The sequence below is a fragment of the Bolinopsis microptera genome, chromosome 2 (genome assembly GCF_026151205.1).
Source record: "Bolinopsis microptera isolate Bmic1 chromosome 2, MBARI_Bmic_1.0, whole genome shotgun sequence".
Classification (NCBI taxonomy): Eukaryota; Metazoa; Ctenophora; class Tentaculata; order Lobata; family Bolinopsidae; genus Bolinopsis; species Bolinopsis microptera.
In genome coordinates this window covers 20,890,759-20,917,058 of record NC_087073.1, presented here as the reverse complement: position 1 = coordinate 20,917,058, position 26,300 = coordinate 20,890,759, and the positions used below count along the sequence as shown (strand labels likewise).

At 45.0% G+C, this 26,300-nt stretch overlaps 5 protein-coding genes across 6 annotated transcripts in view; 1 reads left to right on the top strand and 4 right to left on the bottom strand.

Annotated features, from left to right (window-relative positions):
* Positions 1-26,300, top strand: part of LOC134811747 (translocon-associated protein subunit beta-like) — a 73,534-nt gene that overhangs the window by 19,359 nt on the left and 27,875 nt on the right. The gene's annotated exons all lie outside the window — the stretch shown is intronic.
* On the bottom strand, positions 22-8,359 carry LOC134826326 (uncharacterized). The gene is made up of 9 exons (XM_063838659.1): positions 8,225-8,359; positions 7,248-7,327; positions 6,775-6,908; positions 6,218-6,285; positions 5,591-5,790; positions 5,312-5,396; positions 4,944-5,002; positions 606-731; positions 22-480 (listed from the first exon to the last, which is right to left on the bottom strand). Exons 1-9 carry the CDS (start codon positions 8,262-8,264, stop codon positions 451-453), a joined length of 822 nt encoding a protein of 273 aa, XP_063694729.1. The 5' UTR covers positions 8,265-8,359; the 3' UTR covers positions 22-450.
* The window catches only part of LOC134811740 (rab GDP dissociation inhibitor alpha-like), a 77,049-nt gene continuing 59,470 nt past the window's right edge, over positions 8,722-26,300 (bottom strand). Inside the window, exons 2-9 of one of the 2 annotated variants that reach the window (XM_063818783.1) lie at positions 12,684-12,853; positions 11,634-11,733; positions 11,289-11,513; positions 11,072-11,180; positions 10,419-10,550; positions 10,022-10,280; positions 9,694-9,909; positions 8,722-9,588 (exon numbers count right to left, since the gene is read on the bottom strand). In XM_063818783.1, the coding sequence (XP_063674853.1) occupies positions 9,436-9,588; positions 9,694-9,909; positions 10,022-10,280; positions 10,419-10,550; positions 11,072-11,180; positions 11,289-11,513; positions 11,634-11,733; positions 12,684-12,833 (1,344 nt within the window). In that variant the 5' untranslated portion in view covers positions 12,834-12,853 and the 3' untranslated portion in view covers positions 8,722-9,435. Of the gene's footprint in view, positions 9,589-9,693; positions 9,910-10,021; positions 10,281-10,418; positions 10,551-11,071; positions 11,181-11,288; positions 11,514-11,633; positions 11,734-11,830; positions 11,869-12,683; positions 12,854-26,300 lie in introns of those variants that run through there. The other variant, XM_063818784.1, reaches the window with a different exon arrangement.
* On the bottom strand, positions 12,962-22,995 carry LOC134826458 (O-phosphoseryl-tRNA(Sec) selenium transferase-like). The gene is made up of 8 exons (XM_063838840.1): positions 22,796-22,995; positions 16,964-17,082; positions 16,639-16,805; positions 16,180-16,389; positions 15,614-15,729; positions 14,615-14,826; positions 13,767-13,886; positions 12,962-13,622 (listed from the first exon to the last, which is right to left on the bottom strand). The coding sequence occupies exons 1-8, from the start codon at positions 22,992-22,994 to the stop codon at positions 13,356-13,358; spliced, it is 1,410 nt and encodes a 469-aa protein (XP_063694910.1). The 5' UTR covers position 22,995; the 3' UTR covers positions 12,962-13,355.
* Positions 23,135-25,677, bottom strand: LOC134812003 (methylmalonyl-CoA mutase, mitochondrial-like). Its single transcript, XM_063819176.1, is given in 4 exon segments — positions 23,135-24,765; positions 24,767-25,063; positions 25,065-25,152; positions 25,154-25,677. Coding segments are annotated over 4 exon segments (2,217 nt in total). The 5' UTR covers positions 25,624-25,677; the 3' UTR covers positions 23,135-23,403.

Below are 26,300 nucleotides of genomic sequence, written 5' to 3'. Positions count from 1 at the left end.
GTCTTATAAATAGTCAAAAGTGCAACTTCAAAATTAAACATTAAAAATACATCATCATACTTCGAGAAGTATAATGGTTATACAATTGAAACTATTATAACTCTTACATGCCACACCGCTGTCAAATTATAAAATTTAACAATTTAATGTCTGTCTAAATCAGTAACTGTCATTAATATAATCAATATAAATTAATATACTCAATATAATAGTATCCAAAAACATCTTTAATCTTTTAAATCTGCCATTGTGGGAGCCAGGCTACAACTACTAGGATCAGCTGTAGGAGGTGACTCGTCTGATAGCCCGAGCTGACAGCTAGCGGCAAACATAGCGGCACCTGGAGGGAATCAGTCTGAATATGTTTTGTGAAGATGTAATCAAGCAGAAAGCGGCAAACATAGCGGCACCTGGAGGGAATCAGTCTGAATATGTTTTGTGAAGATGTAATCAAGCAGAAAGCGGCAAACATAGCGGCACCTGGAGGGAATCAGGGTTATTGATATAGCAGCCCATCTTTAGCCTGCTATATTTGATGATGCAAATATAAACATAATATGATAAATGTAGTTTAAAATGTCGTGTCTTGACACTAAGTAACCCACCCTGGGATCACTCCAGCGCTGTGTTGATAAACACGTGATCTGGGCTGAGGTTAGGAGGTTATACCCCGACTTTTCACATTTCATCACCACTATATCACCAATGTTGTACGGAGCAGCTCCTGTCACCTAAGGTATAGTTTACAATGTGAGAGAAGGAGGGAAGGAGGGAAGGAGGGAAGGAGGGAAGGAGGGAAGGAGGGAAGGAGGGAAGGAGGGAAGGAGGGAAGGAGGGAAGGAGGGAAGGAGGGAAGGAGGGAAGGAGGGAAGGAGGGAAGGAGGGAAGGAGGGAAGGAGGGAAGGAGGGAAGGAGGGAAGGAGGGAAGGAGGGAAGGAGGGAAGGAGGGAAGGAGGGAAGGAGGGAAGGAGGGAAGGAGGGAAGGAGGGAAGGAGGGAAGGAGGGAAGGAGGGAAGGAGGGAAGGAGGGAAGGAGGGAAGGAGGGAAGGAGGGAAGGAGGGAAGGAGGGAAGGAGGGAAGGAGGGAAGGAGGGAAGGAGGGAAGGAGGGAAGGAGGGAAGGAGGGAAGGAGGGAAGGAGGGAAGGAGGGAAGGAGGGAAGGAGGGAAGGAGGGAAGGAGGGAAGGAGGGAAGGAGGGAAGGAGGGAAGGAGGGAAGGAGGGAAGGAGGGAAGGAGGGAAGGAGTACCTACCTTGGGTACCTTGGGTTCGTTTCGGGCTAGCACGCCCAGGCCAAGACATCTTGCGTCTCCACCACCGGTGTCTCCGTTATCATGTCTTGCTCACAGCCCATTCCAAGATTGAATTGCCATTAGCCCCTGTATATCCAGGGGTAGGAGGGGTGTCGGGGACGGTATGGAGAAAGCGATCAAGTGCTGCCTTGAATTTTGGCAAGGTTGGGATAGACTTGATGTCGTGAGGCACAACGTTATACAAAGCAGAGGCCACTGAAGGGAAAGAATGGAACCTCATGGTGTTGATGCTTTTGTATTTTGATCCGCTAAGAGGACGAAGACATGTAACTCCTCTTCTTTGAGAGTGTTGGAAAGAAATGTTTACACTGTTGGGAATCTCACCGCAGTAAATTTTCCAGACAAGGATGATCATGTACCTCTCGCGGCGGCGCTGTAGGGAGTAGAGATCAAGCTGCTTCAGGCGCTCCCAGTAGCTAAGATGCTTGTATCCTGCTATTTTCGCAGTGAATGAGCGTTGGATCGACTCAATCATAATTATGTCACACTGCAGGTGAGGCGACCAGAGAGCACAACAATACTCGGTAATAGAGCGGACGTATGTCTTGAAGAGCATCATCATCGTGTCTTTGTCTCTGGTAGAGAAAGTTCTCAGTACCCATCCAGCTTTGCTCGCTGCCTCAGAGGACTTTCTTGTGATGTGTTGACGCCAGGAGAGATCACTGTCAACATACACACCGAGATCTTTCACGACATCATCAGAAGATATCGATGCACCAGATGGTAAAATGTAGGGTTTCTTTAGCTCAGGGTTCTTACCATGCTGGAGAAGTTGGAACTTACTTTCGTTTAGCTCCATGTTGTTTGCTACTGCCCATCGCACTACTGCACAGAGATCTTCCTGGAGACATTTGCAGTCGGACGGGGAGCTGATTTTTTTGTGGAGCTTGGAGTCATCAGCAAACACTTTTACTTTGCAATGTTTAACAACTAGGAACAGGTCGTTGATGTACAAAATAAATAGCAGTGGGCCTAACACAGTGCCCTGTGGTACCCCACTTAGCACCATTATGACGAGAGATTCAATACCATCGACAACGACATGTTGGGTTCTTCCACTGAGGAAGCTTTCCAGCCAGCGGTGGGCGTTGCCCTGGATACCGTACATATGGAGCTTCTTCAATAGTATAGCGTGATCTACCTTATCGAAGGCTTTGCTGAAATCAAGATACAGAATATCAGCATTTTCGTCACCATCTAAGTCATCCATGATGTCTTGGACGTGGTGAAGAAGTTGAGTAAGACAGCTTCTTCCAGCTTGAAAGCCGTGTTGATCGTGGTTGATGATATCTTGAGCTACAATGTAGTCAACCAGCTTAGCGCGGACGACCCTCTCGAACATCTTTATGAGGTTGGATGTTAGAGATACCGGTCGATAGTTGGCAGCAATCGACCTTTTCCCCTTTTTAAAAAGGGGGATAATACTCTGGTTCTTGAATTTTGTAGCTATTTCACCAGAGCTTAGCGAAGCTTTCCAAAGCTTGGTTATCACAGGAGCTAGGACAATTCCACATTCCTTGAGGATTAGGACTGGGAACTTGTCAGGTCCGACTGCTGAGAAACGATTCATCGCTTTGATGGCGTCGAGGATATCTTGCTCATTAAAGTCGATGTCTGTGATAGAATGAGGTTGCTCAATGACCTTGGACGTCCGGACTTCGGCTAGATTTGCCTTTTTGGGGTCACTGAAAGCACTCGCATATTGATCCTGTAAGATATTACCCATAGTGGCTGGATCAGACTGGAGCTTGTCATCACTATCCAATAGGGGTCCGACAGATGCAGCAGGGGTTTTAAACCTCTTTGCGAAGGTATAAAACGGCTTAGGATTAGTCTTGATCTTACTAAGAGCAACAAGTTCTTCTCTGGCTCGCTGCTGTTTAATGTCCGCTTTAAGGAGCATCTCGACAGCAGCCCTCTCTATATCCAGCTTGCGAAGCTTGACATTATTGCGAGGCGGAGAAGGGCCACAAAATCTGTATTTAATACAGTTGATCCTGGCATTAAGGCGCTTTTTCTTTCTAAGGAGAGCCACCCCTGACCTTGGGATTTTTGAAGATGCTGCGGCTTGACGATTGTGGCTATGACTACTACTACTATGTCGGAGCTAAGTCCGATCTACGCCAGAAAACCCCCTCCATATATCCCTGTCCCGCATCAGGGTTCGCAGTTCCTCTTTAGAGTTTGTCCCAACTTCCTTCAGTAACATAGACAAGTAGCTTTGTGGCTATGAGAAGGTGCGTGTTTCTTGCAGATCTGCACAAGGATCCCTTCAAACATATCCCATGCAGCATCTTGGCTAGTTGAAGGGTTGGTTACTGTCGACCAGTCTACAGTAGTGAGTTCCTTGTTGATCAAGGCCCAGTCAGCAGCATTGAAGTTGATGTCATCAAGTGCTGTGGCAGGACTGTACTGTTTCCTTGCTGGTTGCTCAAGTAGGAACTGCGGGTGGAGGAGAGTACAGGTCACTATGTCGTGGTCTGATTTCTCCGTCTTTGACACTGATAAACCGTGGATTAAGTCGGTGTTGTTGGATAGGATCAGGTCAAGGATGTTTTGGTCCTTCCTAGTGGGTTCGTCGAGGGAAGGAGGGAAGGAGGGAAGGAGGGAAGGAGGGAAGGAGGGAACAAGGGAACAAGGGAACAAGGGAACAAGGGAACAAGGGAACAAGGGAACAAGGGAACGAGGGAACGAGGGAACGAAGGAAGGAGGGGAGGAGGGAAGAACTAGGAGGGAAGGAGGGAAGGAGGGAACGAAGGAAGGAGGGGAGGAGGGAAGAACTAGGAGGGAACGAGGGAACAAGGGAACAAGGGAACAAGGGAACAAGGGAACGAGGGAACAAGGGAACAAGGGAACAAGGGAACGAAGGAAGGAGGGGAGGAGGGAAGAACTAGGAGGGAACGAGGGAACGAGGGAAAGGGAACGAGGGAACGAGGGAACGAGGGAAAGGGAACGAGGGAACGAGGGAACGAGGGAACGAGGGAACGAGGGAACGAGGGAACGAGGGAACGAGGGAACGAGGGAACGAGGGAACGAGGGAACGAGGGAACGAGGGAACGAGGGAACGAGGGAACGAGGGGAGGAGGTAAGAACTAGGAGGGAAGAAGAGAAGGAGGGAACAAGGGAACGAGGGAAGGGGGAACGAGGGAACGAGGGAACGAGGGAACGAGGTAACGAGGGAACGAGGTAACGAGGGAACGAGGGAAGGGGGAACGAGGGACGAGGGAGGGAACGAGGGAACGAAGGAACGAGGGAACGAGGGAACAAGGGAACGAGGGAACGAGGGAACGAGGGAACGAGGAACGAGGGAACGAGGGAACGAGGAACGAGGGAACGAGGGAACGAGGGAACGAGGGAACGAGGGAACGAGGGAACGAGGGAACGAGGGAACGAGGGAACGAGGGAACGAGGGAACGAGGGAACGAGGGAACGAGGGAACGAGGGAACGAGGGAACGAGGGAACGAGGGAACGAGGGAACGAGGGAACGAGGGAACGAGGAACGAGGAACGAGGAACGAGGAACGAGGGAAGGAGGGAAGGAGGGAACGAGGGAAGGAGGGAAGGAGGGAAGGAGGGAAGGAGGGAAGGAGGGAAGGTTATTTCTGTTTTTAGATAACAAAACACGGTACTCACGGTGGATGGAGAGGGAGCAGCGGAGACATTTCCTATTGCAGGGAGGTCAGTACATCCATCTGGTATAATATACAAATCAATTTCTTGAAATTGTGCAATTTTCAATTGAAAGAATCGACCACTAAATCCCAAAAAAAAGGCGAAAAGAGATATTTTCTTATTTTAGAAATCTGCAAAATTTTAATTTTTCGTCTTAACTCTATATTATTATTATAATTATATTACATTTGACTCGATTAAGATTTGCTAAGTTTACAATTGAATTGAAAAGATATAAACATTTACATGACCGGATTGTTTTCTGGTCGTTAACTTTTTCTACCCTAACTTCAGCTAACTTGTCACTGTATGATCAGAAAAGAACTTACGAACACAAGATATGAGCTGGCCTAGGTCCGGAGTGTAACCAGAGTCAGAGCATTTTGTTAATGTCACACTTGTTCCTTCGTTAGCCTAGACATATTGTTATCAACCTTAATACTATTGCTAGTACATTGTACAGTATACACTTCCGTTTTTGCCCCATTTTCAAATATGGTATTTACTGAACCGACATTGCAATGAATCAGTTGGATAACAAATTTATTAATTGATCCAACGGACATTACTAAGTAATTATATCTCTTATAAAGGTTTTATCCACTTACCTTTGCAGAACCAGTTCTGCATGTGAGACTGATAGCAAGCTCTGCGTTCTGGAGAACTGGAGCATCTGTTTCTTGAGTGGAAAGAAGAGGTAGTGGATAAATCACTTTCCAGTTCGTAGACGGATCCGTGGGGAGGAGGGGACATCCTGTACCACACCAGGTTGTTTGGGAGGTCAGGATACTGGGACTCAGTGAACCTCCTGTAGGGGACACACTTATAACCACAATCATTGGGGAGGAGGGGACATCCTGTACCACACCAGGTTGTTTGGGAGGTCAGGATACTGGGACTCAGTGAACCTCCTGTAGGAGACACACTTATAACCACAATCATTGGGGAGGAGGGGACATCCTGTACCACACCAGGTTGTTTGGGAGGTCAGGATACTGGGACTCAGTGAACCTCCTGTAGGAGACACACTTATAACCACAATCATTGGGGAGGAGGGGACATCCTGTACCACACCAGGTTGTTTGGGAGGTCAGGATACTGGGACTCAGTGAACCTTCTTTCCACGAAAAAGTTACATTTTTCTGTCCACGTCGAATGCTTCAATAAAGTTAAGTAAGTGTTTTCAAATTTCATGCCTAATTATCAAATTGTAGAACCGACCATTGATATATTACCTGAACAGGTCACTGCTATAAAGTTGTTTTGTGCACTTCCGTTCTTCGTGTCAATAATACTTTCGTCACTGATTAATATGATAAAGTTGGATTATACTAAACTACTATTATAACAGCCTAAAGGTATACATTGAACGAGGGATGCAGTTAAAGTTCACATTAACTGCTTGATTCACGATGTCAATCCTTCGCATCTCGCCGATCTGTGGTTGCGAAAAGCATTATTGGATGCGCGGCGCGGCCCAGTAGTGCATCGCGCTACAATCGTACAAATTAACTGCTAGCCTCCTTTATTAGTCGCTAAGAGTAAGGAGCCATTTACTTAGGACGACGACGTCCGCCAAAATCGCAGATTTTCAGACCACCCCCTCCCGGCCTTCCCCTGTCCGGCTGTGTCCTAATTTTGAAAGAGTTGAAATGTGAAATAAATGGGACTGTTTTGCTAATTCTGCCAAAATTTCAGGATTTTCAGAAACCACCCAAAACCACCCACTCTTTATTTGCCGGACGTCCTAAGTAGATGGTAAAAGTAGAGGTAGTAGAAGTAACAAACTAACATATAGGAGAGAAGCCTGATTTTGTTGGTGAACGTTTGGCTGTCTTTTTTACATCGGACATGGATCATACTCATCTCCTCAGTTAGTTCCTCGGGTATCGTAGCAACCTCTCCAGCCAGGTCTATGTACCCCAACTAGAATTTGGCAAACATGGTGTCATAAAGCAAATAGGAATTAGGAAACACACGAAGCCCCTTCCTCTCCCCCCCCAACTTATCTTTAGAAGGGATCGAATTAATTGACGATGTCAATTCATGGCAGCTCGGCGCGGCACAGTAGCGCATCTCGCCGTGAGAAGCCTCATTGAGTGCGCGGCGCGGCACAGTAACGCATCGCGCTACAAGGATCGAAATGGTCTCACCTCAGTATCTATGGTATTGCCCCCCCCCCCCCCCCTGGAAATGGTCTCACCTCAGTATCTATGGTATTAGTATTACTTCCCCCCCCCCCCCCCCCCCCGGAAATGGTCTCACCTCAGTATCTATGTTATTACGGTTCGTGAGAATGTCACAGTTTATAAACTTTTCGTCAGCAGGTACCACCCAGACCAGCCCTGAACGTTGCAAAATATTAGTATTAATTACCTCATATTGAAGTTAAAGTTATGGCGTGTCAGGTAAGCTAGTTAGTGACGAGAGAGTTTACATAAAAGTTATCAATTTTCAACATAAATTAATTAATACATTCTTCTCAATCTTTTCACAGTTTAAAAAAATGCACACGATTAGAACCATTTTTCGGCTTTTACTAATTCGCTCGCCCAAAAATTTCACGTGACTTTGGTTTTTATGGTTTTGCAGCCGTACAAAACGGTTTTACATGAACCCTAATCCCAACCCTAACCATAACCCCGAAGCTAACCATAACCCTTACCACAACCCTAACCCTAACCCGGGCCATAAACAATCGAATTCGTATTTTTCTGTTTACTAGCCTGTCACGTGACCAAAACGGTTTTTTGCCCATAACTCTCCAGGGAAGCATTTTAACCCTATACCTACGTCATGGGGGGTGATTCGGAATCAGCGTCCAAAAATACACCGATCCAGATCACTTTCATGCCCAAAGGGCCTTTTCACAAGAATTTTCTTAAAATTTGGGCGAGCGATTTATGATTTAGCATTTAGTAGGAGCGCCATTTTTCATCTAATTTGATCTTTATTTCTAGCGAATAAGTCTTTCATTATTCCATATTCGACCCTAGCAGTTACACTGCATGATTTAAAATACTACTTTCACTTCTAGCAGTACTTCTTACTATATCGTTAAAGTTTCAAAATTTTTAACCTTATATATGGGGGAGGGGGCTGTTAGGAATAAAGGGGAAGGCAAAAATTAAGATGTGATCACCTCTGCTTCTCTACCATATTTGGTCAATACTACTTGAGTATTCTCTGACTAGGCGTAGGTTTATTTTTATGAAATTATAATAGTCTATGGAGGTACTGACCTGCAAAGGTTGCAATAGCCAGGAAGCGTGCAATGCTCATCACTGAATACAAAGTTTTCTATAACAATTGAGCAACAGAGTCCTCAGACTAAGACCAGATTATCATAAAACAGAAGTAGAAACTTGACATGTAAACAGACCGCCTGACAGACGGTCATGTTGTTCGGTGTGTAGACATCCGGGTAACCAGAGCTCAGGGTTACACCCTGCTTTCTTACATGAGTTACCTTGCTTTCCTACATTTGCATTAATCTGCGGAGTTCAGTCTGAATTCTATTCTAAATGACAGCTAATGTTGTCTTTCAACACTTTTAACAAATAATTGTCGATATCTAGGTAACCGTCGCATACATCTTATTTTGACTCCAAGTTTGTCGCAATTGGAAGTCTAAAATTTGATCATGCGATCATCTAGGGGAGGGGCCGGTACCACAAAGTGCCCAATTTTGAAAGTACTATATTTAAATGTATGTTTTTAAGAAGTAAAAGAAGTGATATTTAACGATCATCGAATATTTAAAACAAGTGAAAAGAACTCACATCATTTTCACGTTAACAAGTTTTACAAGGTGACTTTTCCAAGTATTATCAAACATAAGGTAAATTGCGAGAAAGTTAGTGAAATATGTTACAGCAGATATAATATTAAATCTAACAGATGACGACATATACTTCTAGCCTGCCGTAGTTTTTACATTAGTTATAAAATAATGGAAATTGGCTAGGAAATCGTTTAAGGCAGCGGCATGAAAATCACATGTTGTTGCACACGAATCCATTTTCTAGAACCAGCTAGAACTGTAAACCCACACTATAAAACATCTAATAATCATCATTTGATCCTAAATTAATGACACGGAATATCTTCAAAACATTTCAAGAGCTAGTTGAGACAAATAGTCTCCATACAATGTTGAAATTTATTGCAAATCCAAAAAGATTCAAGAAACATATTTTATAGCTCTCGTCCAAGAAAACCGATGATTGATTTAATTACATTTTACAATTACAACAAACATAAATCTATAGAGTAAACATGCGCTTGACAGTAATAAGGCGAGTATTGTCCTACAAAAAGAGAAACCACACAAAACTGTAACCATGGTTACCGCCCACTGCTAAGACACACAATCGTAGTACAGAACACTAACGTGGTGATTGCGCGTCTTAAAAACAAGTGTAACCTAGGTAACATTACACAACCAGTTTTTCTATCCCTCCGTCAGGTTTTTGAACTCCTCCAGTTTCTTGTCCAGCGTGGTGAAGTCGAACGGCTCTCCCGTGATGTTCTCGTAGATTTTAATGATGTCCTCACACGTCGTTTCAAAGTGGGTTGTCGCATCGAATGATTCAGAAATGAAGATCTGAAATGGTTTAAGATTATTTCACTTGACTTAGTAAGGAGTAAACATGGTTAATTTACATTACTTACACTACTTATTTGAATAAAGTTAACTGAAATAACTCACATTATCTTTCTTCCCGTTTTCAGTAGGAACATATAGATCCGACACACTGACAAACTTCTCAGAGACAGGTCCGAGGAGTCTCATGCCAGGTTCCAACTCAGCTTCAGGGTTGGCAGTCTCCACAGTGGTGCTGACCAGCGCTACATACCAGTCCTTAGCGGTCACATTGTGTGTGAAGGAGACACACAGCACGTAGATGTCACTCTTGCGACCAACCTGAGAGAGTTTTACGGTTAGCTAAGCGATTAAAGGCATGTCCAGGTTTTGTTTGACTTTTCCTCCGAAACCTTCCCCCAACTCAACAGATGTCAGATTTGGAAAATGTTACCTGGTTTTGAGGAATAATGATCTGGGAGGACTGGTTGTTGTTTGTGTTCGGGACAGGGTTCTTCAGTAAACAGATAGCCCTGACAACTTGGCCCGCTTTAGTGCACTTTTCCGGAAAGTAAGACGGATCTGCCACTACTATTTTACACTTGGCAGTCTCTCCTTCAGAAGTTACTCCGGTTACCTTGCCGTCCTCTCCATATGTGACTCCCTCAAATGGCTTGTTCAGCATGTAGGTACCACCGTAAATAGCGGACAATCTGAAGGGATTATTGTCTTTCATACATCATTTCTTGGTAACAATTATTTGAAGTGCATCTAGGAGTCGGTAAGCGATGCAAGGATGTGATGTAAATATGTAAGACGAAGGTCTTGTCATGCGAGTATCAGACGTTCACCTGGCAAATCCTTGTGGAAGTTCTCCGAGACCATAGAGGGGATAAAGATAAGGAGACTTCTGATACTTAGCAATGGAGTTGAAGTACAGTTTCATCCGGTTGATTGTAGCTAGGGCCGGTTCGTTGATGTAGCTGAAAATACATTACTAATTTCAGATAAAGAGGTTGCTAGAAATGATTTAATGTGAGACGTTCATAGTTTTAAGTTTTCGCATCTTGTATGAATGACCGGTTCAAATTGTAGTGGATTGTGTTTATCTTTTTGAGCACTACACCTCGGATGACTGACGAGCATGTTTGTTTGTCAGTCATTACTAATTTCAGATAAATTAGTAATTATTGACAAACATACATGCTCGACAACATGATTGGATTGCTTTTATCGGACCCAGCAAGAGCAGCGGCCCCTTCTTCGATCCATATATTGGGGGTCGCGCTTTCCATTTCCGATTTAATAAGTTCAGGGCAATGAGTGCCTTTTACAACGCGGCGGTTCGGTCGTGCAGCAAGCTTTGTCATTGACGACTTTTCATTGCTTGTTGCTAAATTTTTGGCGCGCGCACGACAGTACGTTTCGCATAAGATCTAGATTTCACAGCTGAACGAGGATGCGGTGGGAAACAATAATTAATGAAATAAATTAGAATACTTACTTGTCATTCCTATGAAGAGCGATTGAGTGGCCCACAAAGTCCCTCACATTTGTATCTAGATTGTACTTCTCATAAAGCTGACTCATTGGTACTTTAGTGAGATCCAAACCTTGAGAAATAGGCAATTATATTAAGTTATTATATTTACCTTGTTTATCAGACAAATATTAACTGACTGGGACTATAACATAAAAAATTTCCATTTTAAATCACAAACCTTCATGGGTAGATTTTTCGCTTTCTTCGTATTTAAAAGCGAATTGTAGGAGATTTCGGAACCGTTTCTTCTCGAAGAATCCCATAAGACTTGAGCTGAGTGCCTCAGTCTCAGTCCCGGGTACTTTGTGTACTTTACCGGCTTTATATACGTAGCTGCCATCAACTTGTTTAAATTCCAGATATCTAGTCACTCCAGTGTAGATTAGAAGCTTAACCAACACACCTGATAAAAATAGGTTAATTAAAAACTGTTCAATAATGTATGCAAATATGTGGTTTAAGTTATTAAATATTGAGAAATAACTGATTTCAAATTAAAACAGATAAACTTGACATTAATTACCATCGGCCATGAGGAATTTGGGGATAAGATCCACGTTCCAATTTCTAGATTTGCCGTAGCTAGAAACGTCGCAATCCTTCTTTCCAAAGTGCTCAAACAACTGAAAATGTAATGTGTGATAGAAAAGCAAAGAGTTCTATAAAAAGATAAAGAATGCTACCAAATTTCACATAATCTTATAAATGCAAGTTTGGTACCTGTTCGAGGTACATGCTGGCACAGGCAGCACCATAGTAACCGTAAAGTAAAGTAAAGTAAAGTAAAGTAAAGTAAAGTAAAGTAAAGTAAAGTAAAGTAAAGTAAAGTAAAGTAAAGTAAAGTAAAGTAAAGTAAAGTAAAGTAAAGTAAAGTAAAGTAAAGTAAAGTAAAGTAAAGTAAAGTAAAGTAAAGTAAAGTAAAGTAAAGTAAAGTAAAGTAAAATAAAGTAAAGTAAAGTAAAGTAAAGTAAAGTCAGTAAACGACCGGGGGTAGGATTTGGCCGGGGCCGGGGCCGGGAATGTTCAAATTTTGCCGGGGCCGGGAATTGGCCGTTCTGGAATTTGGCCGGGGCCGGGGCCGTGAATTTAATAAATCCACGGCCAAGTTAGAACTTTTCAGGACTTAGGATCTGAACTTATTTTTACATGACAATATAATGTTCGTATCAATTGAACAGTTTAGAAGGTAATTAGATTTCATATATATTTTGGTAAAATAGTTACAAAAACAAAGGACTGCTCTTGAAAGTTGGCACTCTGGACATCATCCTTTCAAAATTGAAAATCCATTTTAAGATTTATATGAAAGTTTTAGGCCGATTTCGATCAAAAATTCCCGGCCAAATTCCCGGCAAAAATTGAAAATCGGCCGGGGCCGGGGCCGGGAAGAAATAGCTCCCCCGGTGCCGGGATTTCACGGCGCCGGGAATCCCGGTCGATTACTGAGTAAAGTAAAGTAAAGTAAAGTAAAGTAAAGTAAAGTAAAGTAAAGTAAAGTAAAGTAAAGTAAAGTAAAGTAAAGTAAAGTAAAGTAAAGTAAAGTAAAGTAAAGTAAAGTAAAGTAAAGCAGTACCTGTTCGAGGTACATGCTGGCACAGGCAGCACCATAGTAACCGTTCCTATCCATGTGTAGAACTCTCTTGCCGGATACTGAGAGCAACCCGCTCAGTACACATTCCTTAAGCCCTGTACCCAGGATTATAGCGTCATACTCCTCATCCATACTGGTGTGTGGCAGTGGCTAGTGCAATGTTCAATTGTTAGCACTACAACTACATGTTATATAATTTACACAAAATACTAAAATATAGTAGCAAATGTACATTTTCTAGGTAATCAACAAAGAACATACCAGCAAAGAAACGTAAACTAGGAACAAATTGCAGCAAGTCATCTAATACCGGACGCAGATGACATACAATATTATATAAAATGTTATGTAAAGAAATGTTGAAATATTGCGGTATGTTGATCCGCCTCCTTAAACATGATAACAAGTGTGGCATTGAGTTTCACTAGCAAACTTATACCCTTTCTTATCATCTTACTTCAACTAGAGGTAGATAAGAAGTTTGATAAATTAAATAATTACAATTGCAATCATAAAATAACAATCAACACTTATTAATACAATTAAAATACATCAACCCATTTATGTGTGTCCGTTAAACAATTAAATAAATGAAATGAAAATCACCCCTGCTAAATAAATCTAACTTAAAAGCACCTATTTGTTCAATATGGCTTAATCAGTATTTCCCTGTGATACTACACACGACAGTTTCGCGAGTATCTGCCCGAATTTGTCGACCAGTTTATCCACGTCAGCCTCAGTCATGCCTACTGCAGCAGCGAATGTGATGTAGGGAGTAGGGTAATTGTTGCTGTGTGATCCCCACTTCTGTAGTGTTATCTTGCCGACTGTTTTAGATCCCGAGCAGGTCACCACACGCGCCCCCGTCACGTTGCGAGTAAACAGTTTGCTCCCTATTTCTGTCAGCTTGCAGTTCTCCTGTACATTTATTAGCTTTACATTCCGTTATCGCAGATAAAATACTATAAAGATATGTTTACTGCTTTTAGATTTCTATCTATCCGAGCCCTAAAGATGGCTGTCATTTAAGTAAATTGAAGTTTGCTGAGTGTTTTAATAAACCTTGTAATTAGAGGGTGTTAGAGTAAAAGCTAGAGATATCTGATTGTTGGGTGTCTCCAGGACTCTCTCCCCATACACACTGGCTACTTCCTCTAACTTCCTCTTCAGCTTCGTGTACACCTGCAAAACATAAACCCTCGTTTAGTCTTGCTACCTCCCCCTCCCCTGTTGAGGCAGGGGGTCAGCAAACCGTGTTCACTATTCAGCAAAATCAGCAAATTCAGAAATCAGAATATTCAGCATACTCAGCATACTTATATGCAGAAATATAACACAGCATTAGTAGTAGTAGCATTGTGAGAAACGCATTCCAACGAACGCGAGTAAAACGCAAAACTTTAAAATAAGTTTTTGGAGTTACATAACAGTTACACAACATGAATGATTTGCACTGCGCCTGTCATGTATTCATGTATGCTTTACTATCGTTCATATCATTGGATATTTTAAGCGCGTTTCCATATTCAATATGTTAGTGTTTAACTGCAGTTATGGTCACAGTGCTGTGCTTACTGTATTGCTTAATAACTGTGCAGTGTGCAGTGTGCAGACTGCAGGGTGTCATATCTACCATCTGCAGAGGTTACCACCTCCTGTAGTTCCATTTTAAACTAATCTCATCCCCCCTCCCCCTTTACCTAAAGACAGTACCTGACTTATAACACCTGTATATACATGTATATACCTAACTAATAGGTTACCTGGTACATGGTTAGTAACCAATATATAGGTACATGGTTAGTAACCAATAGGTTACCTGGTACATGGTTAGTAACCAATATATAGGTACATGGTTAGTAACCAATAGGTTACCTGGTACATGGTTAGTAACGAGATACAATTCCTACCTTGTTCCGTTCCTCAAGTAGCTGAAAGAACCCCTCTCTGCCCATAGACAGGAGAGTGATAAACAGGTCCAGAATAGGTGCACTGCTCCCTCTACCAGGATACGACTGAGATAAGCTGGATATTATCTCTTTAGTGAACCCCGCCACTATACTTCCTCCCACCGGCACCATGAAGTTCTTATCTAGACTCTGCACGTACAGGTCTACCCTGCCTAGCATGGAGACAGCGGGTTAGGGGGGGGGGGGTACTAGGTCTACCCTGCCTAGCATGGAGACAGCGGGTTAGTGGGGGGGGGGGGGGGGGTACAGGTCTACCCTACCTAGAATGGAGACAGCGGGTTAGGGGGAGGGGGGGTACAGGTCTACCCTACCTAGCATGGAGACAGCGGGTTAGGGGGAGGGGGGTACTAGGTCTACCCTGCCTAGCATGGAGACAGCGGGTTAGTGGGGGGGGGGGGGGGTACAGGTCTACCCTGCCTAGCATGGAGACAGCGGGTTAGTGGGGGGGGGGTACAGGTCTACCCTGCCTAGCATGGAGACAGCGGGTTAGTGGGGGGGGGGGGGTACTAGGTCTACCCTGCCTAGCATGGAGACAGCGGGTTAGTGGGGGGGTACAGGTCTAACCTGCCTAGCATGGAGACAGCGGGGTAGTGGGGGGGGGGTACAGGTCTACCCTGCCTAGCATGGAGACAGCGGGTTAGTGGGGGGGGAGGGAGTACTAGGTCTACCTTCCCTAGCATGGAGACAGCGGGTTAGTGGGGGGGCCGGGGGGTATTAGGTCTACCCTGCCTAGCATGGAGACAGCGGGTTAGGGGGTTACCCTGCCTAGCATGGAGAGATGGAGACAGCGGGTTAGTGGGGGGTACTAGGTCTACCCTGCCTAGCATGGAGACAGCGGGTTAGGACACTAGGCTCAATTATAAATCTAGCATTATTAAATTTTTAAATTCAGACAATTTGTTTTCATCGATACTAATTAACTAATAATAAAGCTGGTACCGTTAAGAGAAGCAGTGTTGAGGAGACCCATACATCTGGTACACTGTATACCGTACGCATTGTTAACAAGGTGCGCAGTGTTGTACCGTTTACACAGCTCCGCAATGTGGACTAACCTGGTAGTTATCAGTTTAGAGGGAGAGAGAGGTACCGCGACAATTGACCCCCGACAATTGACCCCCTATGTAATTACACTGGGGTCAATTGATCGGGTTAGGGTTAGGGTTAGGGGTAATTGTATTAAATTATATTGTCGGGGGGGGGGGGGGGGGGGGGGTCAATTGTCGGGGGTCAATTGTCGGGGGTCAATTGTCGGGGGTCAATTGTCGGGGGTCAATTGTCGGGGGTCAATTGTGGGGGGGGGGGGTCAATTGTCGGTAGTCAATTGTCGGGGGTCAATTGTCGGGAGTCAATTGTCGGGGGTTAATTGTCGGGGGTCAATTGTCGGGGGTCAAATGTCGCCCACCCGAGGGAGAGTAGTAATTACAATAATAACAAGGCAATCAGAAAAGTAGTTAACTCTCACTATAAATACTATACAGCTATTTAAACAACAGATAACTAACTTGTCTGGAGTGCGAGGAGCGAAGCAGGAAGTGGTGCTCATCACGCACAGCACCTTGTCACCATGGTGACGTAACAACTCTTCTATCCTCCCCACATCTGTCACCAGACTGTCTCCCTCCAATAACGGCTCTACTACCTCCAACTGACAGCCGGCAGTTTGCGGAGTCTTTACACACGTCCCCTGGTCTATACGGGGCCAGATAACTACACTATTATAAGAGAGTGTTAATTGGTTAATTAATTAGTAACTACACTGTTATAAGAGAGTGTAAATTGGTTCTTTGGTTAATTAATTGGTTAATTAATTGGTGAACTGATAGTAGGACCTGCTGAAGACATCATGAGCAATGCAAAGTGCAGCTCACATCATGCACAAAGCTTTGTTCCTGGTTTTACATCCCTACCTAAACCCTACCAATATGTGCACGAGCAAAGTCTCGTGCACTGCACACACTCACCTTCCATTGGGGTTGCACTGTCGGAGATATAGTAAGGAAGTAAGAAGTGCCATGCCAGTAGCTACAGGTAAAACTACACAACTTTTAGTGTTAGTGCAGCCTGAACTCTTCAGCACATCAAGAACCAGTCCTTCAGTAATTCTACACATCAGTGCAGACCCTGCTGCCTGGGAAAATAGGGGTTAAAATGGCTTAAACATGTTTTTTGCAGTTCAAGAACATTTTCTCAAAATATAGCGAATTGTAACAGGTAACAGGTAATTGAATAAGTCACGTGATAAGGCGTGTAGATATTTGGGCAGTTAAGTAACGAACCTTGCTCTACCTTGGGCTGGTTTGCAGCGATGTCCCCACTCCTTCCCATCCCGTGAGATAGATAGCAGTTCTTCTGTTTCACTAACTCTGAGTACACTCTACCTTCACGCTCTCCTGCTCCTACGTTTCCTGAAGTAGCATGGTTAAGGGTGCAGCTACTCTACCTTCACGCTCTCCTGCTCCTACATTTCCTGAAGTAGCATGGTTAAGGGTGCAGCTACTCTACCTTCACGCTCTCCTGCTCCTACATTTCCTGAAGTAGCATGGTTAAGGGTGCAGCTACTCTACCTTCACGCTCTCCTGCTCCTACATTTCCTGAAGTAGCATGGTTAAGGGTGCAGCTACTCTACCTTCACGCTCTCCTGCTCCTACGTTTCCTGAAGTAGCATGGTTAAGGGTGCAGCTACTCTACCTTCATGCTCTCCTGCTCCTACATTTCCTGAAGTAGCATGGTTAAGGGTGCAGCTACTCTACCTTCATGCTCTCCTGCTCCTACATTTCCTGAAGTAGCATGGTTAAGGGTGCAGCTACTCTACCTTCATGCTCTCCTGCTCCTACATTTCCTGAAGTAGCATGGTTAAGGGTGCAGCTACTCTACCTTCACGCTCTCCTGCTCCTACATTTCCTGAAGTAGCATGGTTAAGGGTGCAGCTACTCTACCTTCATGCTCTCCTGCTCCTACATTTCCTGAAGTAGCATGGTTAAGGGTGCAGCTACTCTACCTTCATGCTCTCCTGCTCCTACATTTCCTGAAGTAGCATGGTTAAGGGTGCAGCTACTCTACCTTCACGCTCTCCTGCTCCTACATTTCCTGAAGTAGCATGGTTAAGGGTGCAGCTACTCTACCTTCACGCTCTCCTGCTCCTACATTTCCTGAAGTAGCATGGTTAAGGGTGCAGCTACTCTACCTTCACGCTCTCCTGCTCCTACATTTCCTGAGGTAGCATGGTTAAGGGTGCAGCTACTCTACCTTCATGCTCTCCTGCTCCTACATTTCCTGAAGTAGCATGGTTAAGGGTGCAGCTACTCTACCTTCATGCTCTCCTGCTCCTACGTTTCCTGAAGTAGCATGGTTAAGGGTGCAGCTACTCTACCTTCACGCTCTCCTGCTCCTACATTTCCTGAAGTAGCATGGTTAAGGGTGCAGCTACTCTACCTTCACGCTCTCCTGCTCCTACATTTCCTGAAGTAGCATGGTTAAGGGTGCAGCTACTCTACCTTCATGCTCTTCTGCTCCTACGTTTCCTGAAGTAGCATGGTTAAGGGTGCAGCTACTCTACCTTCATGCTCTTCTGCTCCTACGTTTCCTGAAGTAGCATGGTTAAGGGTGCAGCTACTCTACCTTCACGCTCTCCTGCTCCTACGTTTCCTGAAGTAGCATGGTTAAGGGTGCAGCTACTCTACCTTCACGCTCTCCTGCTCCTACATTTCCTGAAGTAGCATGGTTAAGGGTGCAGCTACTCTACCTTCACGCTCTCCTGCTCCTACATTTCCTGAAGTAGCATGGTTAAGGGTGCAGCTACTCTACCTTCACGCTCTCCTGCTCCTACATTTCCTGAAGTAGCATGGTTAAGGGTGCAGCTACTCTACCTTCATGCTCTCCTGCTCCTACATTTCCTGAAGTAGCATGGTTAAGGGTGCAGCTACTCTACCTTCATGCTCTCCTGCTCCTACATTTCCTGAAGTAGCATGGTTAAGGGTGCAGCTACTCTACCTTCATGCTCTCCTGCTCCTACATTTCCTGAAGTAGCATGGTTAAGGGTGCAGCTACTCTACCTTCACGCTCTCCTGCTCCTACATTTCCTGAAGTAGCATGGTTAAGGGTGCAGCTACTCTACCTTCACGCTCTCCTGCTCCTACATTTCCTGAAGTAGCATGGTTAAGGGTGCAGCTACTCTACCTTCACGCTCTCCTGCTCCTACATTTCCTGAAGTAGCATGGTTAAGGGTGCAGCTACTCTACCTTCACGCTCTCCTGCTCCTACATTTCCTGAAGTAGCATGGTTAAGGGTGCAGCTACTCTACCTTCATGCTCTCCTGCTCCTACATTTCCTGAAGTAGCATGGTTAAGGGTGCAGCTACTCTACCTTCATGCTCTCCTGCTCCTACATTTCCTGAAGTAGCATGGTTAAGGGTGCAGCTACTCTACCTTCATGCTCTCCTGCTCCTACGTTTCCTGAAGTAGCATGGTTAAGGGTGCAGCTACTCTACCTTCATGCTCTCCTGCTCCTACGTTTCCTGAAGTAGCATGGTTAAGGGTGCAGCTACTCTACCTTCATGCTCTCCTGCTCCTACATTTCCTGAAGTAGCATGGTTAAGGGTGCAGCTACTCTACCTTCATGCTCTCCTGCTCCTACATTTCCTGAAGTAGCATGGTTAAGGGTGCAGCTACTCTACCTTCATGCTCTCCTGCTCCTACATTTCCTGAAGTAGCATGGTTAAGGGTGCAGCTACTCTACCTTCATGCTCTCCTGCTCCTACATTTCCTGAAGTAGCATGGTTAAGGGTGCAGCTACTCTACCTTCATGCTCTCCTGCTCCTACATTTCCTGAAGTAGCATGGTTAAGGGTGCAGCTACTCTACCTTCACGCTCTCCTGCTCCTACATTTCCTGAAGTAGCATGGTTAAGGGTGCAGCTACTCTACCTTCACGCTCTCCTGCTCCTACATTTCCTGAAGTAGCATGGTTAAGGGTGCAGCTACTCTACCTTCATGCTCTCCTGCTCCTACGTTTCCTGAAGTAGCACGGTTAAGGGTGCAGCTACTCTACCTTCATGCTCTCCTGCTCCTACATTTCCTGAAGTAGCATGGTTAAGGGTGCAGCTACTCTACCTTCACGCTCTCCTGCTCCTACATTTCCTGAAGTAGCATGGTTAAGGGTGCAGCTACTCTACCTTCATGCTCTCCTGCTCCTACATTTCCTGAAGTAGCATGGTTAAGGGTGCAGCTACTCTACCTTCACGCTCTCCTGCTCCTACGTTTCCTGAAGTAGCATGGTTAAGGGTGCAGCTACTCTACCTTCACGCTCTCCTGCTCCTACATTTCCTGAAGTAGCATGGTTAAGGGTGCAGCTACTCTACCTTCACGCTCTCCTGCTCCTACGTTTCCTGAAGTAGCATGGTTAAGGGTGCAGCTACTCTACCTTCACGCTCTCCTGCTCCTACGTTTCCTGAAGTAGCATGGTTAAGGGTGCAGCTACTCTACCTTCACGCTCTCCTGCTCCTACGTTTCCTGAAGTAGCATGGTTAAGGGTGCAGCTACTCTACCTTCACGCTCTCCTGCTCCTACATTTCCTGAAGTAGCATGGTTAAGGGTGCAGCTACTCTACCTTCATGCTCTCCTGCTCCTACGTTTCCTGAAGTAGCATGGTTAAGGGTGCAGCTACTCTACCTTCACGCTCTCCTGCTCCTACGTTTCCTGAAGTAGCATGGTTAAGGGTGCAGCTACTCTACCTTCACGCTCTCCTGCTCCTACGTTTCCTGAAGTAGCATGGTTAAGGGTGCAGCTACTCTACCTTCACGCTCTCCTGCTCCTACATTTCCTGAAGTAGCATGGTTAAGGGTGCAGCTACTCTACCTTCACGCTCTCCTGCTCCTACATTTCCTGAAGTAGCATGGTTAAGGGTGCAGCTACTCTACCTTCACGCTCTCCTGCTCCTACATTTCCTGAAGTAGCATGGTTAAGGGTGCAGCTACTCTACCTTCACGCTCTCCTGCTCCTACATTTCCTGAAGTAGCATGGTTAAGGGTGCAGCTACTCTACCTTCACGCTCTCCTGCTCCTACGTTTCCTGAAGTAGCATGGTTAAGGGTGCAGCTACTCTACCTTCACGCTCTCCTGCTCCTACATTTCCTGAAGTAGCATGGTTAAGGGTGCAGCTACTCTACCTTCACGCTCTCCTGCTCCTACATTTCCTGAAGTAGCATGGTTAAGGGTGCAGCTACTCTACCTTCACGCTCTCCTGCTCCTACATTTCCTGAAGTAGCATGGTTAAGGGTGCAGCTACTCTACCTTCACGCTCTCCTGCTCCTACATTTCCTGAAGTAGCATGGTTAAGGGTGCAGCTACTCTACCTTCATGCTCTCCTGCTCCTACATTTCCTGAAGTAGCATGGTTAAGGGTGCAGCTACTCTACCTTCACGCTCTCCTGCTCCTACGTTTCCTGAAGTAGCATGGTTAAGGGTGCAGCTACTCTACCTTCATGCTCTCCTGCTCCTACATTTCCTGAAGTAGCATGGTTAAGGGTGCAGCTACTCTACCTTCATGCTCTCCTGCTCCTACGTTTCCTGAAGTAGCATGGTTAAGGGTGCAGCTACTCTACCTTCACGCTCTCCTGCTCCTACATTTCCTGAAGTAGCATGGTTAAGGGTGCAGCTACTCTACCTTCATGCTCTCCTGCTCCTACATTTCCTGAAGTAGCATGGTTAAGGGTGCAGCTACTCTACCTTCACGCTCTCCTGCTCCTACGTTTCCTGAAGTAGCATGGTTAAGGGTGCAGCTACTCTACCTTCATGCTCTCCTGCTCCTACGTTTCCTGAAGTAGCATGGTTAAGGGTGCAGCTACTCTACCTTCACGCTCTCCTGCTCCTACATTTCCTGAAGTAGCATGGTTAAGGGTGCAGCTACTCTACCTTCACGCTCTCCTGCTCCTACATTTCCTGAAGTAGCATGGTTAAGGGTGCAGCTACTCTACCTTCACGCTCTCCTGCTCCTACATTTCCTGAAGTAGCATGGTTAAGGGTGCAGCTACTCTACCTTCACGCTCTCCTGCTCCTACGTTTCCTGAAGTAGCATGGTTAAGGGTGCAGCTACTCTACCTTCATGCTCTCCTGCTCCTACGTTTCCTGAAGTAGCATGGTTAAGGGTGCAGCTACTCTACCTTCACGCTCTCCTGCTCCTACATTTCCTGAAGTAGCATGGTTAAGGGTGCAGCTACTCTACCTTCACGCTCTCCTGCTCCTACATTTCCTGAAGTAGCATGGTTAAGGGTGCAGCTACTCTACCTTCACGCTCTCCTGCTCCTACGTTTCCTGAAGTAGCATGGTTAAGGGTGCAGCTACTCTACCTTCATGCTCTCCTGCTCCTACGTTTCCTGAAGTAGCATGGTTAAGGGTGCAGCTACTCTACCTTCACGCTCTCCTGCTCCTACGTTTCCTGAAGTAGCATGGTTAAGGGTGCAGCTACTCTACCTTCACGCTCTCCTGCTCCTACGTTTCCTGAAGTAGCATGGTTAAGGGTGCAGCTACTCTACCTTCATGCTCTCCTGCTCCTACGTTTCCTGAAGTAGCATGGTTAAGGGTGCAGCTACTCTACCTTCATGCTCTCCTGCTCCTACATTTCCTGAAGTAGCATGGTTAAGGGTGCAGCTTCTTTGCAAAGCTATTATAAACTCTTTCAATATTTTTGCTTATTTTTGCACGTTTGTAATAACAAAAAGAGCTCCTCCACTAGCCACGCTCGACCTTTATAAAGGGCCCGTATATCATTAACTAATGAGAGGACTGCAGGTCTTATGTGCGGCTACTTTCTCAAATAGGTATAATGGTCCGCCACTTCTCTCCACCTGATAAATGACGTTCGTTTGCCCGTGCAGTGGGGGGGGGGGGGGGGGGGGCTCATGTTGGAGTGGGGGGGGGGGCTCATGTTGCAGAGCATTATACTTGGAGGTCCAAGCATATTTCCGAAAGAGAGACAAAAACGATGCACAAATTTTTAGGAACCCAGGTATATTAGAACAAATGAAAATGGTCAATGAAATTGGATAGACTTTTGGGTTTGCTAGAGTAACTGTTGCTAGGGTAACTGTTGCTATCAGCTATGGTAACTGTCTATACACCACCCTTACCATCGAAGTTGTTAGAGTCCATGAGCGCCATCTCGTTGATACACCGCTTGATGTTCAGGTCGGACCAGCCGCGCTGCGGTAGGCGGCGCTGCTCAATAAGGTGCTTAGTGGCGTTATCAGCTGATCTCAAGCTACTGCAGCCCTGTTCTATGTAGGAGGCCCCTACTAGCTTCTTAGCGGGCACTGCTGCTTTCTCCATTCTAACTGGGCAGTTGGAGACAGTTATGAAGTGTATCGTACAACTATTGTAAGATATTTTGTATATTGTATAACGAAACATTAGTTTGGTGGCAGTGGTTTGTTGTGTTTACTTGCTTACGTTAATTGACGACACAAACGTAATAAATAATCTCGTTAACTACATAGCACAATAAAAGCAAATTATACAAACAAAGCCGTCTAGGACTAGATAACAAAGTTATTAACATCCTAATTCCTAGCATCTTTCTAAACATTATTTCTGAATCAGTAAAAAAGTAAAAACGGGTCACGATTTCCAAGGGTAGCTACATAGTTTGTTGACAAAAAGAGGGTGGAAATGGGAAGATCTAATACTGTAGAGCCGCAAAAATCATTTCAGCAGTCCAATGTTTTTAAAAACTCTAAAATCACTTATTTTCCGCGGAGACTTTGTCAGGGAAAGCTCTGCTCTCCACAACATCCAGAGTCTCAGCAGCAGCTAGAGGGAGTCTGGTTCCCGGACCGAACACTTTAGCAACTCCAGCTTTGTGGAGATCGTTATAGTCCTGCGGAGGGATGACACCCCCCACTATCACTACTATATCGGGCCGCCCCATCTCCTTCAGCTCACAGATGAGCTCTGGTACCAGGGTCCTGTGTCCAGCAGCAAGGGAGCTCACCCCCACAACATGCACATCTGCATCTATAGCTTGCTGGGCTACTTCTCGGGGAGTTTGGAACAGAGGGCCGATGTCCACATCGTATCCGATGTCTGAAAATCCTGTGGCGATTATTTTTTGTCCTTGATCATGACCATCCTGTCCAGCTTTAGCGACTAGTATACGAGGTCTCCTACCGTTAGCTTCAAGGAACTGTAAGGTCCTCTGTTTGGCTATGGTTATATCATCGTGTTCTCCGTATTCGGAGCTATATACTCCTGATATCATCCTGATTGAAGCTGTGTACCTCTGGAACACCACCTCCATAGCATCAGATATCTCGCCCACTGTAGCACGAGCTCGAGCTGCTTCAACAGCTACACCCAGTAGATTACCCTCACCACCACCACAAATATCAGTTATCTTTGCTAAAGATTCTTTAACAAGAGCATCGTCTCTAGCTGCCTTTATCTTTTCTAACTTTGCAATCTGTTTGGTTCTCACGTCAGTGTTATCAATGCTCAAAACATCCACTTCCTCTATGATCTCTGGTTTGTACTTGTTAACCCCCACCACTACATCCTTCCCCGAGTCAAACCTTGCCTGCTTCTTTGCAGCACATTCCTCGATCCTCATCTTGGGAATGCCAGCACTCAGCGCTTCTGTCATACCACCCAGATCCTCTACCTCTTTAATCAGCTCCATTGCAGCGTCGTACATGTCATTAGTGAGTTGTTCCATCATGTAGCTCCCTCCCCAAGGATCAGCTACTTTTGTAATGCCTGTCTCTTCCTGTATTATCAGTTGCGTGTTCCTAGCTATTCTAGCTGAGAAAGGTGTTGGGAGTCCCAGAGCTTCATCAAAAGAGTTTGTGTGAAGGGATTGAGTGCCCCCAAACACTGCTGCCATTGCTTCAATACATGTTCTCATAACATTGTTGTAGGGATCTTGCTCTCTCAATGACCAGCCACTTGTTTGAGAATGGCATCTTAACAACAAACTTTTCTCTGATTTTGCTCCAAACTTCTCCTTTACAAGATGTGCCCAGAGTCTACGACCTGCTCTAAACTTGGCTATTTCCAGGTAGAAGTTCATTCCAATACACCAGAAGAAACTTAGTCTGGGGGCAAAAGGCATCGATATCAAGTCCAGACTTGACGCCAGCTCGGCAATATTCCAGCCCATCAGCGATAGTGTAGGCCAGCTCTGTGACAGTGTCTGCTCCTGCCTCCTGCATGTGGTATCCGGATATCGAGATACTGTTATACTTTGGCATATGTTCTGCACAATATGCAAATATGTCAGCTATGATCTGCATGGAAGCTTTGGGAGGGTAAATGTACGTATTCCGCACCATGAACTCCTTGAGAATATCATTCTGTATAGTTCCTGTAAGTTTACTGACAGGAACACCTTGCTCCTCACCCGCCTACAATGAACATGGCTAATACAGGCAGCACAGCCCCATTCATTGTCATAGACACGGATATCTTTTCCAGGGGATTCCCTCGAACAAGCCTTCATATCCTCAACAGTGTCCACAGCTACACCAGCCATACCCACATCTCCCATTACACGGGGGTTATCTGAGTCGTACCCTCTGTGGGTTGCCAGGTCGAATGCTACACTCAGCCCTTGCTGGCCCGCTGCCAAGTTCTTCTTGTAGAACTTGTTGCTTTCCTCGACCGTACTGAACCCAGCATATTGGCGTATAGTCCAGGGTCTGCCAGCGTACATGGTGGCATTTGGACCGCGAGTAAAGGGGTACTTGCCCGGTATCTCCGGCTCCTTTCCCTCCCTGTCCTGCTCAGTGTACACAGGCTTTACCTTCAGTCCCTCCAGAGTGTGCCAGGTCAGTGTCTCTGCAGGATCTTTTCCTTTCAGCTGTTTTCGAGCCAGTTTCTCCCATTCCGGATCGAGAGTTGTAGAATGTGCTCGAATTTGGGAGAGGGTAGTTAGCAGCCTGCGTTTTCCAATACCTCTCAACATGTTTTATCAGAGATTCTTCATTTCTATAAGCCTAAAAATATTTCAGAAGTTTAAAGACTGCACAACATCCTTAAATATAACAGAGTTTAGAAGCATGCTACAGCTAGTTAGCTACACCTAGGGTCGTTCTGACTAAAAGGAATAAGTACAACGCAACGGTATCTTTATAAAAACTCAATGATGAATTTACAATGACAACGCATGAATTCATTATTTAAGTGAAAAATCACGCTAACTTTGAAAAATGAGGGTGATTGTAACTCATATTACAAACTGGTATAACTAAATTTCTTGAAATCCCCACATAGCACCATTCCCCTAGTCATTAAACAAATCCTCACTATAATGAACAAGTTGCAACAAATAAAAACACTACAGTTCTTCGTGTCTCTGATAATGCGTGCAAGGATGTTTGGGGGGGGGGGGGGGGGGCCAACCATATTAAAGTATATTAAAATGTAGGATTTTTCCCGATTTTGACCCGGGGATATACTTTAATATACTTTAATATACCTACAATATACTTTAATATATCCCTATCCTTGGAGGCCTACATCGAAAATTGTTACCCAAAATAAGCTTGAAATGCAATTCTTAATCGATTCCAAAAAGTTCTTGAAAAAATATTGAAAACTGATGGAGTTATTTCAATTTTAATGACGTCATTTTGGCTAGTA

Excerpts from the sequence above, each read along its gene's own strand:
- LOC134826458 (XM_063838840.1), bottom strand. The coding sequence starts at position 22,994 with ATGGAGAAAGCAGCAGTGCCCGCTAAGAAGCTAGTAGGGGCCTCCTAC. Across the intron at positions 16,806-16,963 it reads TCGCTGCAAACCAGCCCAAG|GCAGCAGGGTCTGCACTGAT; the intron begins GTAGAGCAAGGT and ends CTATTTTCCCAG. Across the intron at positions 16,390-16,638 it reads CAGTGCAACCCCAATGGAAG|TGTAGTTATCTGGCCCCGTA; the intron begins GTGAGTGTGTGC and ends CTCTTATAATAG.
- LOC134826326 (XM_063838659.1), bottom strand. The coding sequence starts at position 8,264 with ATGAGCATTGCACGCTTCCTGGCTATTGCAACCTTTGCAG. Across the intron at positions 6,909-7,247 it reads GTAATAACATAGATACTGAG|TTGGGGTACATAGACCTGGC; the intron begins GTGAGACCATTT and ends GCCAAATTCTAG. Across the intron at positions 481-605 it reads AGCGCTGGAGTGATCCCAGG|GTGCCGCTATGTTTGCCGCT; the intron begins GTGGGTTACTTA and ends GATTCCCTCCAG.